At 40.6% G+C, this 15,505-nt stretch overlaps 3 protein-coding genes across 3 annotated transcripts; 1 reads left to right on the top strand and 2 right to left on the bottom strand.

The window, feature by feature from the left end:
* Positions 1 to 3,031: 3,031 nt before the first annotated feature.
* On the top strand, positions 3,032 to 5,644 carry arl14 (ADP-ribosylation factor-like 14). The gene has a single exon (XM_079227432.1). The coding sequence runs from the start codon at positions 4,976 to 4,978 to the stop codon at positions 5,504 to 5,506; it is 531 nt and encodes a 176-aa protein (XP_079083558.1). The 5' UTR covers positions 3,032 to 4,975; the 3' UTR covers positions 5,507 to 5,644.
* Positions 5,645 to 8,831: 3,187 nt separating this feature from the next.
* On the bottom strand, positions 8,832 to 10,899 carry LOC306753380 (zona pellucida sperm-binding protein 3-like; the record flags this gene model as incomplete). The annotated part of the gene is made up of 7 exons (XM_079237249.1): positions 8,832 to 9,063; positions 9,255 to 9,340; positions 9,493 to 9,610; positions 9,690 to 9,867; positions 10,012 to 10,115; positions 10,281 to 10,396; positions 10,507 to 10,899. 7 exons carry the CDS (start codon positions 10,897 to 10,899, stop codon positions 8,832 to 8,834), a joined length of 1,227 nt encoding a protein of 408 aa, XP_079093375.1.
* A 2,235-nt stretch (positions 10,900 to 13,134) lies between these two features.
* Positions 13,135 to 14,913, bottom strand: LOC306753391 (interleukin-12 subunit alpha-like; the record flags this gene model as incomplete). Its single annotated transcript, XM_079237260.1, has 7 exons — positions 13,135 to 13,266; positions 13,491 to 13,535; positions 13,670 to 13,777; positions 14,193 to 14,234; positions 14,466 to 14,552; positions 14,644 to 14,789; positions 14,895 to 14,913. 7 exons carry the CDS (start codon positions 14,911 to 14,913, stop codon positions 13,135 to 13,137), a joined length of 579 nt encoding a protein of 192 aa, XP_079093386.1.
* Between the last annotated feature and the right edge of the window lie 592 nt (positions 14,914 to 15,505).

Below are 15,505 nucleotides of genomic sequence, written 5' to 3' on the forward strand. Positions count from 1 at the left end.
ACAAGTGCATACACATACAGACACACATGCAAAAACGTTGTAAAAAAGAAATAACAATGTAATGTTTTGTTTTGTTTGTGGGTTTTTGATTGACATAAGGGCATTTGAACACAATACACATATCCAAACGCATCTGTTCAATTTATGATGAATACATAAAATGAGATGCATAAACACAGACAGATACCAGACCGGGGATTTCTCTTAACCAGCATACATTAGTGAATAACTGTTTGCTGTACATGCACATAAATGGTACAGCTCCACTGGAGACTTCTTCAAAGAAGGCTTTCACTAGTGCCTACTTAAGGACTACTGTGCAACCGCAGGAAGCTACTGAAAATGTATTTGCGTTTACGCCACCCTGCTTTGCGCATTTTGATGATACTTTTGATTAATGTATGCGTCTGTCACAGTTTTGAGCTGGAAAATGTCAAATACAAAAAGACTCCAGTGGATCCATACCTTTTATTGAACTTGAAGTGATGCTGCACCTAAAATCTAACTCTTGAGTATCCAACCCTCAGCGCCTGCAGACTTGAGAGGTAGCTCTTAACCATATTTCACCCTCTGGCTGCAGTTAGCTTGAAACAGTGTCACGGAAAAAGAAGTTGCATGAATATGAATTCAAACAGCAAGGGCTCTGATTGGCCAGCTGCTCTTTTGGCAGGACTTTGACCAATCACAGCTCCCACTTCTGCTCTGTGGGTTGGATTTCAGTAAACCTTTAGGTGCTTGCACATCTTTAAATTACAAAGGACTGTCATTAAGTTAAAACAGACATGGAAATTGTAAATGTTTACGCAAGAAACTTGAGCAATTGGAACAATAAATAAAACAAATTAAGTAATGTGATTCAATTTAAACATGTAATAACTAATTAATCATTTAAAGATGAAAGTAAACATAATTAGTAATACTACTTAATAATAATAATAATAGTTTTTTTATGTAGATTTGATCAATCAATTCATAGCCAGAATAACTTTTGTAAGTTGATCAATTTATTAACTGATGTTTGCGGAAGCCAACCAGTAAACTGTGTTAGGAAGTTGGACCAATGGATGAGCTGAGGGTTGATCATGCCGCTCTTTTCATTGAAGGTTGCAAAATTGTACTTTCACTTTTCAAGTGCAGGCGGCATGGTGATACTCAGAAGGGAGATACTGGGTGGAGTATTACTTCAACATACAACACATGCACACAGACACACAAACCGTTATATAAAAAATAACTAAAAAAATGCTCTTTTTAGATGTTTATTTTTTAGAATGGTGAATTCTTACATATCAGCCAATGTAAATGCTGTATACCCTCAGTAATACAATAGGGATTTAATGTATGTAGAACCTGATTTAGTTCCCGACTTTCACTTCTTGGTACTGCAGCTTTATGGAGCTAAAGTGAACTGTTCCATCAAAGTTGTTTTTCACCATCTGTATCAGGGCATGTTTTTCTGCTTATCCATGTTCATGAACAAAATACACACAATGTTATGGACACGGGTGCCTGCCTTTGACCTGCAAGTGCACAAAACAGGAAGTGCAACCCAACCCCCTCCAGAAAAGGACTAAGAGGTGACACAGTGAACTTCACAACCGGAATGCTAGTAGCTAGTGATATGATATGCTCCTGCGGCAATACGACGACAACAACCTGTCAAGTGAGGTTACAGTCAAACTTAAGTTGCTGCTGTTTCATGTTCAACTACAGTTTATTACTGTGTTTAATGATATTTGCATCAACTGAGAGATGCCTTTTTTTTATTTAACAGTTTACCGAATGCCTTATTTATTGTTGAGTGTTTGGGTGTGTCTGTCGGATTGCCAAATCAGCACACTGTATAATATATTTGTTGCGCTTCTGTAAATTACCCATCACTTTTTTTTGAAAGGCAGTTGACACATGTTGAGCCAATGCTCAATGTGAAAAGAAATCTGTATGTAAACTATCAATAATAAACTATTTCATCTTGAATGCATGTTCAGTCTTAATTATCTCAAATGTCTTCTGGTATTGCATTACTTACATCAGTGGTTCTCAACATTTTTTCAGTGATGTACCCCCTGTGGAAGTACCCCTAACTAATGGGGCAAAGCATTTTTGGTTAAAAAACAATGTTATACACAGCACGGCGCCAACAGTGTCTGATTTAATATAGAATTCAGTTTAAGAATGTACACGTATATTATTGAATATTCATTAAATAACTATTTTGAAAGGATTTTTGAATTTATGCTAATTTTAAATATATATTTATTACATTTCAAGTACCAGCAGGGGTACTAGTACCCCATTTGAGAACCACTGACTTGCATTGACTGTGCAGCACCCTCTTTTTTTCAAGGGTCCTTCTTTTTGAAATCCATTCTCATCTCTTTTTCTTCACCCACATTTCGTTGACTTTATGTTTCACCACTTTCTCATTCATGTTATACGAATATGTATTCTGTTCAAGCAGCTGTAAGTTGCACAGAGATACGTAATGTCTAATACCATCTCTCCAGGAATTTGAATCAGTTGTGTTCTTGCCAGCAACCACCTGTCTCAAGAAGAATGAGGTGGTGAGATCAGAGGGAGCTGGGTGGGTGAGGAACACGTGACGTCTTCGCGTGTTTCCGGGATGCATTTCGTCGCACCACAAATAGCTTTCTATGCAGGACAGACTGTTGCGTTGCTGCATGCAGGGCAGCTTAACCCCGCTGCAGCCCTCCGGAGGGGTGCGGACAGCTCGGCAGCGCTCGATGACGCCAAGTTGAGTGACGGTCTTCACCAGGTGGAGACACTCAGAATAGCTCGGGGACTGAGCCAAATGCCAGAGACCCGGGTTGGAACATCCAGGCATCTAATCAACATAAAGTCACGTGCGTCACACTACTTTACCGGAACCCGTTGCACTGTTCTATAAAGATTTGGCATTTTGTAATGTGACACACAAGTGCGCGCCGGACACCAGAGCAAGACACTTGACGTTGAAGAAACTCAGACATAAGCAGGAGTTACACAATTCTGCGTTGATTATACAAAGGTGTTTGAATTGAAGAGAAGGCACAATATGGGACAGCAAAGCTCCAAGACCTCCATCGAAGCACGGGTGATCTTTCATCGCGCTGGCGCAGTACACGTGTGCTGTTCTCCAGCCTCCGTTGTGCGCATTCAGAAGAAGGTGACCAGCCACTCGGCTTGCCCTCACTCGTCCCCACGGACACTGGAGAAGTCAGCCGTCCATTCTTGGCCACAAAGCCGCTGTGACACCGGGGGACTGGTGTACGTGATGGACGATCCAACCGGTGGCGTGTGGGTGAAGCCCACGACCAGATCGGACCAGATCTTGATACAACAATCAATCAGGTGAAACGCCAACGCATTATTGGATGGAATTAAGCGAAGCCCCGCGTGCTTGGACGCACTCTGTGTGTCCTTGAAGCTCTGGAGGCTTCTGAGCAGCAGGATGCCGCTGATGTGGGTTTCCTTAGCTGTAGTGCTCCATGGAGTCAACGTGGATTTAAATCGTCTCCGCGACACGATGGAGTTGGCTGGACTGATCACTGCAATTAATTGATTGAGTCTTTATGAGACATTATATGCAGTGTGTGCAGAGAGGAAGACCATTAGTGGGGATGAAGAGACGATTTTCATATTGTCATGCGCACTGAGAGGAACGTGTTTTCTTGGGAAACAGTGTAATTGTTATCTGTTTTAGGTTAAGAATAAATACACCTATGTATTTAAAAGAATGGAGCAGATCCACTGAAAGAAGGGAGTCTGGGTTAAAGTCAGTAGAGAGTTGGAAATATTTAGGTGTAGACGCATTGTGAGAACAGCTAACATCAACCACCGCTGTTTACATGTATGAGTGGTTTGTAACTGCACCCTTCCAATGGCTGACCGAACTTCATTTATTTTTCCTTCCTTTTATTATTTGACCATCCTGACTATGTATACTGTATATCATTGACCTCAAGTCGATACCACCAATGACCCACTTTTAGATGTAGGACTGAATGTTTGTTCAGAATGTCTCTCACAGCAGCATAATTGCCAAATGGGTGTATGTCTCCTTTTGTTTTTTTTCTCTGACACTTTGAGGTTGCTTGGAGAAAGTGGTTACAACATCCACTTGATATGTTATATGTCAACAGGCTGTCAGGGTTGGACTGTGTGGACTATTTGAAACGCATGTTGAAAATGAAATATGTAATGACTTAAAAGAAAAACACATTATTTTATTTATTTTACTATATAGACTATTGCTGGTTCAGTTAAACATAACTGCATTTCTTTCTTTGGCAGGTGAGGTCTGGATATTGTTGTTGTTTTACCCATTGATTGTCATTTTCACTGAAGCAACTATGTGTTTTAAGATTACAATTCCTGAACTATGTCAAAATCAGGCAAATGATTGTATATGTGTGCAACAATGCATCCATGGCACTGTGCACCATGTCCTATATAAACAACCAAATGACTCATCCTTTCTTCTTTCTAATTCAGCAGTGTTTTACTAAAGTGGATTTCATTCTCAGGAATCATAACTCCAGCAAGGTACTTTTCTAGAATGAAAAACGTTTGAGCAAGAATGTGTCTGATTGTCTTTTCAGTGTGCGACTAGCAGAATGTCTTTCAGTAAAATAACTTAGGACAACCTTTTGTAACCTTTATTCACGACAAGAATAGCACATTGCCATTGTAAAAAACGCAGACGAACAATACTGTTTTAACAGAAGCAATAGGTTTGCACAGCTCTACTCATACAGCGTATATAAACAAGGGATATCCTCTGGTTGGTACACACTTTGCACCCTGGTGTGGTGTGGCGCCTTATCGGTGAGCTTGAGTTAGTCAGCGTTGAGCTAATGGCTGATCTATTAAACTCCGGGCAACGCACAAAGCAAACACTGCGTCGAGAAAGCCCTTCGCGCGGACGATGTGCCTGTCCCACTTGAGTTGACTGTCTTTATATCTCCACGACGCCATGGGACTGCGAGGATCTAAACAACCAGAAGCCCAAGTTCTGCTTCTGGGTCTGGACAATGCTGGGAAATCGACTCTCCTCTACAAACTGAAACTCAACGCGTGTGTCAGCACCGTTCCTACGATCGGCTTCAACGTGGAAATGCTCGAGGGGAGGAAGAACGGGAAGAACATCGCCCTAACCGTGTGGGATGTCGGTGGCCAGGGAAGGATGCGCGAGCACTGGCCGAGTTTCTACCAGGACACGGCGGCCGTCGTGTTCGTCGTGGACAGCTCGGGCAGGGAGCGCCTGGAGGAGGCGCGCAGGGAGCTGGAGAACACGCTGAAGAGCGAGCTCCTGCGGGGCCGGCCGCTGGTCCTTCTCGCCAACAAACAGGACGTGAACGGCGCGCTGACTGTCACGGAAATTAAAGACACGTTTAGCCTGAGGAAGCTGTGTTCGGAACGGGATTGGTTCGTTCAGCCTTGTTCCGCATCGACGGGATTTGGAGTTGAAGAAGCCTTCAAGCGAGTGATCCAAATGGTGAAATGAGACATCGACTTTTATTTTGTACGCAAATTACAGCTGTAATGATATTTTCAAAACATCGATGATATGACAAATTTATTTTTGAAATAAGTGTGTAAATCCAAACTCCTTTTTACCAACAATAAATCATATTTAATGAGATCAGACCTTTTGGTTAAGTCACTTCTTCACAGATCCCAGTTGGAACAACATCATCTTGCAAGCTGCTTAAGAGTGAGTGAGACAATTAGGCTACTTCCTGTGACACTAATGGATACCACATGAAACATAAGACACCGTGAAGTATATTACCGTGCATTAGAACCACCGTTGAGTCCCACAAACCATAATACGCTATACTGTATACATGATTTGTTTTACCAGTGTGCAGCATGTCTTCAATTATTTAGCAGATCTTCGATAGTCTCACTGAGCCCTGTGCATTTCGATTAAACTATTGGGTTTATAAAGCCTTTACATCATCAATACCAGCGGATAACAAAGACACGTGCATTTATATTCTGTTAACTGCGGTTTGAAAGCAACACATTTGCTTGCGTAATAAAGCAGTTATACATGTTGATGAATACGTAGGGGTTGTATAACAGTCCATTCCAGCATGTAGTGGGACAAGTTTATAAGCTGTTTTCCAAGATCACTCGTGATGATTTAAAGAGTCGAAAAATGTTTTTATTTTTTACGACATGGCGACCCCAAAGTTATTCTTACTGATGTTTTATTTCGGATTACTAAAGCATTACAATACCTGCTTTATTAATATTCACAAAGCGATTAATAAAGGGTGCCTTTTTTGACATTTAACCAATAACTTGCACATTTGTTGATACGTGCCTCTCTTAACCCTGGCCAGTATAGGACATGGACGCTTCTTGTATCGACCCGAACAATCGAGGCTGCTGCAGGGGAAATAGTAGACAACGTCCTGGGCGGTTCGTGTGTGTGTTTCGGAAATATCCACTACGACGAATATAACCTCAAATGTCGAATACATGTTGAAACCGTTACTTATCAAACTGACGTCCTCGTCATGTAGCTTGTCCCATGCTGGACTCCGGCCGCCCTCTGCTCCCATCGCACACTGTTTCTTCATATGTCGGCAGGCGTTTGCATTCGTCGTACGAGGGCAGCTGAGAAGCAGGAGCCGGATCCACCGAGCTGTTCGGTATACTGCTCTCCATGAGCGGCTCCTGCGATGTGGTGACAGTTGGGTGTCCGCTGTGAGGCGGGGTGAGCTGCCTGGATCTGGAACACAACATTCGCTGGACAAAGTATCCCGCGGCGAAGAGAAGCAGCATAATAAGCACCCCAGAAAGTTTCCGAGTGACCATGGCGATGTTGTAGTAGGTATTGTCCATGAACTTCTTGCAACAGGTGACGGCCTTGGTGTCGTTTCCCTGCGCGCAGCAGACCTGGTCATCCCGACAAATGTCCAGTCCACATCTTCGGATGGCAGAAACAGTCGTGCGAACGAGAAAGCAAACGGTGAACACCGACAACGCTTGGCATTTGTATAAAAGCATCGTTGTTGCGTTCAAAGGGGAGAAATCATCAAGTGAACCTCGAGGGTAAAGCTTTGGGGGAAAAGTGCAAGGCGAGACGATTCACTTAATACGCGGAAAGATGCGTCGGCTGAAACGCTGACGCAGAGCCATCATCGACGCATCGCATGGCCAGAAGTCCGAAAGACACAGAAAAAACGTGTGACGGACAATCTAAAAAAACAATGTTAAAATGTTCACGCATGAGATAGGCACTCATGTTCACACGACTATATTCTGTGCTGAGCGCACAGCTAGAATGTCTCTGCAGCATATGCATATGCTAATAAGTTTGACATTAACTCCTAAGTGTACTTTAATGTGCCCGTTATTTATTATGCACTTAGCGTGTGCATAATTGCCATCCAGCAAATCGTGAACACAGTCTTCCATAGAATGGATTATTCCTGGGATAGAAGTAAACAGGCGCCCAGGACATCGACCAGTCCGCTCAGAAGCACGGGACAATGACCCGAAGATTAATCGTGGAGGTAGGAGGGGACATTGAGACCAGAGGCCAGCAGAAGACGCGGTTGATGTTTCAGGACCGAGGACAGCGCTCACCACACCCACTGAGGGAAACAAACGGAGGGGCGCTGTCCGAGATGCTGACACAACTTAACCCAAATCGAATGTTCTAGATGGCAAAAGCACCAAGATTTTCCATATGCAATATTTATACAAGGGTACATTAAGAGGTCAAGTCCGGTATTTTCTTAAAAGGCTTCGATGGCTGTGTGGACGCCCATTAAGGCTGATTAGTATATGGGATTCTTTAAGTGCAAAGCGCAGCCTCCGTCCAACTGCGACAACACACCCAAGAACAGGAGCGGCACTCAACAGCAAGAAGCAAATAGGCTTTTTCTTTTTCCAGAAAAGAAATCCAATACAAACATACAAGAGTAAAGTGACCAACACACATTTTTTTCCTGGATGTGGCAGGCACAGGCAGCGTTTCATATTGCTGCATATACCCTCACAATGATTAATCAATAATGTGACTACATGATGAGTAGGCTGCGGGTTGTAATGGAGGCAAAGTGCTGCCTAGTAGCACGTCTAATAGTTGGTTTTATAGATGAATCTTTACAGTGGATGTCAAAAGGTTGCATTGTGCGTGTATTTGTGTTAAAATACAACGACACAATGCATCCTTTTGACATCAACTTATGCTGCTTGGGCCTAATGACTTTGAGTGCTTAAAACCCAATGCTAATTAAATTGTTTGCTACAGGCATATCAAGTTCTTGGCAAAGAACTAAAGGATGCTGTTTTTTGTAAATATCCAACATCAAATAATTGAGAATTACAATGTGCATGCGTTGTGTAGAGCAAGTGAAACCAAAAAATACAAGTTCATGTAAAATATTTATTGGGGAAGAATCTGACTTGATTTCAGGGAAGGTGCATTTCAACTGATGTGATTAATATGTGCATTCACGGGGGTTCCGTCCAAAATGTTCTTGTCCTGTACAAGGCATCGACTATCAGTCTCCACTGTGCCATCTGGAGTCTCAGGGGGTCCTGTTTGGTAAAGTTATTTTATAGTCTGATGGCCTCATGTTGGTTTTGCCGGGTGGAAGTACAGTAATGGGTCCCAGCCGAATACTTTGCTCTGTAAAAACAAACAATTCAAAAATGTAAAGGGTATATTTCAGCGGCACTAAAAATGTAATAAATTGGATGCACAAACTCTGGAACTTAAATGCTGGCGAAAAAAAACACAACTATTGTGTTAATCAACCAAATATGATTTTTGTAGTTAATAAACAGTACTATAAAACAATCATTTAGATTTCACCATTTAGCTGAGGTTTGTGGCGTTTGCTCTGGAGAACTCCTGGACGAAAACGGAAATAATTGGCAGGGCGTTGTTCTGGCGTTGTCTCCTGTGAAGTTTTGGCGGGCCATGCTTGGGTGCTGACGGTAGTTTTGAGGACTTCTGTGGGCAGAGGCTCCTCGGTCCAATAGGAGATATTGCAGCTTCTACATGCCTCGTCGTTCCCGTCAACTGATCGCCATCTGAATACGGCGTTAATGTTTAAAATTTAAAGAACTCACTGCTGTGAAAATAGCAAGGTCATTCATAGGATGTTTTATGGACAAGGGAACAGTGTCCGATGCCATGGAGTTCAAAAAAGGAGGTTTAAATGAAACCCTTATTTTCTGATAATACACCGACCGGAGTAGGGTGAACTGACAACGCATCATACCTGTTCTCAATTAGCGAGCAGGCCCTGTTTTGAGAGCTCATAGATAACTCGACTGGAACAGCCTTCAGGTAGCAGGTTATGTAGACCTGTGGGAGAGTTTAGTGGGAAAGACTTTTAAAAAAAAAAAAATGTCCCATGTATATTGAACAGAATAATCAAACTATTGCTCGTCTTACACCCTTCTATTAAAAAGGGTATTTTGTCCAAAGAGCACGCCACATAAGGACAATTAACCAACCTGATTGCTGGGCTCCTGGTGGAATCTGAAGGCCTCAAGTTGAAACCTCAGCTTGTGCTCTTCAACTCTTGGGAGGAAATGGGAGCTGGAGTTTGTCAGGTAAGCATCAGCAAGACATCTGCTGGGGCAGCAAATGATGAGCACAGTGATAATATGCACTGCAACAGTGGAGTTTAAGATTTGGTTGTGGAGCTCACCCATAATGCTCAATAAAGTCATATCTTAATATAGCCTCTGCATCAGGAGTTGCTGTGGCAACACAGTTGTCAACGTAGACTCGCAGGGGCATGTGATGACCGACGATGGCAGAAACTTCAATATGAATGGGGTCACCCAGGAAGTAAGAAACCGATCCCCTCTGAAACTGCCAATCATCTGCGACAATGAGAAATCCAAAAAGTAAACAAATTCAGCTGCACAACAGGCATCTTCAAAAGAGAAGCAGACATCATAAAAACGGTCACAAAACTATTCTGAAAATAGAAAATATGCGCGATCAATGATATCCTTTTAGTTTACCCGTCATGAGTAGCAGATTGAAGTCGATACGATTTTCTGCCGAGACCCTGGAGACAAGGGGAAGCCAGGTGGGCTGCAGGGAAATGGCAGCAACAGCATACCTCCTGGAAATAGACAGCCAGTCATAGCTACTTTTTAAGATCAATTCTTAGCATATTTCGTTTAAATGCCTAAGTAGGCTGACTGAAACAATGCAAAAAAGGCATAACAATCAAAACAGCTGGTTCCAACAGTACGAACAGAACACTGTCAAAATATACAGAACTTACTTTTCATAATGACATTGAACTGGAATTGTTGCTCCATTCAGTCTAAGCAAACCCTCATATGAAGATTCAGGGGAGTAGACCAGGACATTAGAATAGATGATCTTCTCTTTTGTCGACTGAAAGAAACAGAGTTAGTCTTTCAGAGGGTATAAAGCGACACAACAAAGATAGGCGTTTAATCCTAGTCACATGTAGCTTGCATCCGTAAAAATAAACACACACTTACAGAGAGTTTAGTTCCACAATCTCGCAGGTCGGCCTGGATGGTGAATTCCGCCAATCCTGATGGGACTGCTCCGCATGCACTCACTGAGTCCGAGCCCAGGCGCAGATGTCTGCCGTCCACCGGGAGGCCCGTGTCAAACATGTCAGCCTGGACCACGATCCGCATCGAGTCGGGGTGGCAGTTGACCACGACAGGTCGAGGCAGCGCAATGGCCGCCGCGCTTTGCTGCGGTTTGCTCGCAGTCATCTGAGGCTCGGTGTATCCACGAGACCTGCTCGGGATGTGGGAGTTCACTGTGGCAATGGAGCCTCGACTGGACACTAACCGGCTTCCTGTGAGCGTGGAAACTGAGATAAGCACGATAAGCCACCAAGGGGAGAAGTTGCAGTCCATTCTTGACCTCGTTTGGCTGCAGTCGTCCCGGCGGCCTATGAAAATGCCACTACAGCTGTAAGCGGTTAATCAAGTATACACACACCTGGCAGCAGGGTTTGACTGATTACTAGCCAGTTTCACTGCGAATGTCTGTTGATAATTACTTGAAAGGCGTCAACGTCGAAGTGTTATGCCTTTTTAGTTCATGTCAGTGTTTAAAAACATTAGATAACAACTTATTTGTACGCATTTTGGTAGCATGATCCTCTGACTAAGCCGTACGTGCTATACGCTATTTGTTTCACTAGATGACGCCACAGCTGTAATTGTATCTCCGTCGACACGGTTTGAATGAATGCCACTGAGTTAAATTTAGTAATTCCTTTCAGGTGTGACATGTCAGTTCGTAAATAACGTGTTCTCAGTATAGTTTTGGGTTTCCGTTTTGCTTTGAGGTTTGTCTTAAATAACAAAACAATACAAATGGGTAATTGATATTAATGTATATGAAGCCTGAGAGGAAGTTATTTTTATGGAGTTAAAAAGAAGAAACAAAATATGTTCACATTCTGCTATCCAGAGATAAGGCAGCAAATTAGAGCACGTTGTAGAAAACATGCACATACAACATGCTTTTTTCGGTAAGTGCATTAATACAGCTGTTTACACAACATTTCAGTGTTTATGGTTAACTTAACCACATTTTAGACACGTTATAAGTGCAGGAAATGGTATCTCCCCTTCCCCCTGTTTCCCACCACCTCTGAAACCAAACCAACACCCTGTAGTGTCGTACAGACGTGTTATGGGTGCCTTGCTTGTCATCCAGTATTTTATACATATTTTGTATTCTTATGAACAAGTATTAATGAACACATTTCTGCTTGTGTGGTGGGCTTTGTGAAATAGGATAGGAGTATAAGTGTGATAAGTGTTTTTCTCAGAGTGCGCCCTTTATGTTGTTAAAAATACATTATTATTATCATCATCACATATTCAGATGTTCTGTCTCTCCTGTGTCTGACTCTGACCCACCTTTTCTCACACGTTTTGATCGTCATAGGTCTCTCTCAACCCCAGCAGCCACAAATCTCAGTTGTGCCAATTCTACTGAACAGAAGGCATGCAAATTGAAACGAAAAGCTATGTTTCACTTTCAGTGAGATTTTCATGAATAACCAACTTGGCATATCTGCCCTTTCAAAACATCATGTCAGAAAACAAAGTGTTCAACCGTAAGTTGCTATTGTTGGGCACTTTGTTTTCTGACATGATGTTTTAAAAGGGCAGATATGCCATGTTGGTTATTCATGAGGAATAACTTACATGGTCAACAGAGGGACACCTGATTATGTGTTACCGTAGACTCCAGCTCTAACCTTGACCTTCTTTAAAAGCTTAAATCTTATCTTGAATTCCATTTAAAATATTAGTTACATTTATTAATAAACGCCAAAGCCTGACGACACTGAATATGTTTGGACTGACTTTCACATCCTTCTGAACATCAAAGGCTTTCTTTTTTGTTTACTGTCACCTGATAGTTTATAGTAAGTTGTTTATTAGCACTGGACTTTCCATTTTAAGCATAAACAAACACTACATTGCATTTTGTCAGTAATATTCTCACAACGCTCAGCTGGTGGTTAGAGGAAAATACAGTCAGGTGATGAAATAGTCTAAATAAGAACTCTTTTCAATTAGAGTAAATTCACATATTCCTGTCAATCATATTGTTGTTTTGTGGCTGCAATAGAATAAGAAAATGTAGCTGTATAGAAAGAGAAAGTCCAATGACTGACTTTGACTATAACATGTCTTTATCAAAGAGTATATTGATAGTACACACAGTAATACATTTAAAAATAAATGAAAGTGAAAACAATAATAAATTAATGACAAATCAACAGGATTTATGCAGGATAAATATTTATCTTTATTTGGTGATTCTTGGAACCAATTGAATAACACAACAATAAATAGTGAAAATAATATCATCATTGATAAATAAATAACATACAGTCTGTAAATAAACTTTATAAATACGTACTTTAACACACTATCTTGATGTCAAATATAAGTTACATGATTGCGTAAATAATAAATATGTGCTCTTAAAAGTTGATAAAGTAGACTGGAGTTTTTTTCTAAATTATTGTATTGTAACATGAACTGCTGTAGTTTGTGTGATATATATGGGAAGTGGTTCTGTCTAGCTTTCTGAAACTACTCAATCTCTTAGAGCTCTGGGTCTCATTTAGTGTGTTTACCGGAGTTCATATATGCAATGGCTCTGTTTATTGTGATGCTGCGGACCTGGAAGCCCTTCAGCACTTTGCAGAGGCTCAGTCTTTCGTCATAGGTGCTTGGACGCTCTGCAGCAACCTTTAGGAAACACAAAGGAATTATTAAATAATGTATTATATATAGACTATGACTGTTCCTCCAAAGTAAGTTTAGAGTTTGAATTATCTTTTCAATCTTTGATTCTTTGACCAACCGAAACAAATAAAAGTTCAAAATGACAAGCCAAACAACACCGTTTTTTTTAGTGCTTCGAGGGAATTTTATGAAATCATGGTAATGGGGTGCATTAAGACATATCTTACCTCCTTTGAGGCCATGTCTGTTGGCAGAGACCATGGGAAGCAGTTCTGTTGAGAGAAAATGTCTTTCATGAGCAATTCAATATTTCACAAGATACGGTTATTCATCTAAACCGTGGCAGTTGATTGCAGTCATTGAGTTATGTCCTAAAATTGGTGTAGGTGAATGGGTTGAAATGTACCTCCATGAGTCTGAACAGAACAGTTGGAGCCAGTCTAGGGTCCGGCTGAGAAGTGAAGAATTTATAGTAGTGACGCAAATCCTCCCCAATGTTTGTCAGACATGACTCCTGGATAGAAAAAAACACAAAGACAATTGTCAAAACAACATATACACTCACTTTATCTTATCCAGTCCTGTACACTATACCTCTCTGTACACTATATCTAACTATGACTATAGGGGCTATACACACCTCTGAATAACACCTATATGATATAAATGGAACATTATAGGCATTATAAAAGTACGCTATATGGCTAAACATTTGTCTGACTGCATTAGATTATCTAGTTGTACCTCATCATGTAGACAATGAGAGTATGTATAAACTCATCAAAATACAGTTGTAGTTTTGTCAACAGTTGTTTCTTTGAAATTTTATGTCTACATTTAAAAGTCTGACAAACATAATGTATAGGCTTTTTAAAGATATATGCAAGTAGAAAGATGAAACAGTAAAATAATATCAGAGCACAACCTACCTGATCAAATTTTGACTTGACTATTCCTGAGCATGTTGATTCCTGTGGGACGAACAGAGTTCAAATTTAGGTATATATATATATATATATATATATATATATATATATATATAGCTATAAAATATATATGGCCATGAATACATTTTTATAATAGTTATTTTGTCTTTAACAATAATTTATTATTTACATTTTGGAGAATTTTGCCATGTCTCAAATTTTAAATATATACATAACATGACATCATTAAAAAAAAAAGAAGTATTTTCATTATACCTTTGGTGCACACACGGATGGCGTCTTAGTCTCCATGTTCAGCTCCACACTCAGCGTGGGGCAGTCGATTCCACTGAAGAGTTTATTCTATCACATGGGAAGATTATGTTTTTAACCATAAATAATATACACATTATATAAGTAAATTGTATACGTATATTTAGTTTTGTTGTCATACCTGTGTGAGTGTTTCAGTGATGTTCTGTAGAAGCGTCTGTGCGTATAAAACACAGGATTCTGTCAGCGGTCCTTTACTCATCACTGGCACAGACTGGCTGACCTGAGAACAGGTGAGCACAAGGAGCAGCAGTGCAGGAGTGAAGTCTGACAAAAAAAAATTAAATATAGTTAAAATATAGTAAAACTACAGTTTCAACTACTTTGTTGCAAAAGGAAAATACTGTTCAGTCAGGTTTACATAATACTCACAGAGCTTGATGAGTGCCATCTTGGATAAGACTTCAGATTCTTTGGCGTAACTGACTCAACTCAGATATCCATAAGTGTTTTATACCCTGGCTGATGCAGGGGTTTTCCTCAACATACAGCAGTGTTTTCACACCTAACTGTAAATTGGAAGTGTACAGCTAAGGTTGCCTAATTTCCCCCCCCCTCTAGCACTAACTGCTTTGGTGAAACTGGAATTAACACAAACAGTGATGAGTAACTGAGCTTCACACTGGTAACTGTTGACATTTCAAGAGTGAAAGCATTATGGTGTTTGCTATTTTAAACTGTAATCCTGCACAGTCAAGGCTAACATGTGTTTAATATATGTCATGCGTATCAATAATCACAAACAAAACATATCTCCTTTTATTCAAGTGCCAAACAGAAAGCAAGCCTTTTATTAGTTAAGGATGATAAAAAAAAAAAAAATTCATGAATTAATTAAGAAAAAATATTTAAAACAGTGTTTGTTTATAAGACAACCAGAATGCCACATCATGTTTTCCATGTATGAGTACAATGTTGTTGTTTGTGTGGGAAAAATATATGTATTTATTGTTATTTGATTATGTTAAAAATCTCATTTCCAA

The sequence above is a fragment of the Taurulus bubalis genome, assembly GCF_910589615.1.
Source record: "Taurulus bubalis genome assembly, chromosome: 1".
In the NCBI taxonomy this organism is placed as follows: domain Eukaryota; kingdom Metazoa; phylum Chordata; class Actinopteri; order Perciformes; family Cottidae; genus Taurulus; species Taurulus bubalis.

Coding starts and splice junctions, on each gene's coding strand:
- arl14 (XM_079227432.1), top strand. CDS start 4,976: ATGGGACTGCGAGGATCTAAACAACCAGAAGCCCAAGTTCTGCTTCTG.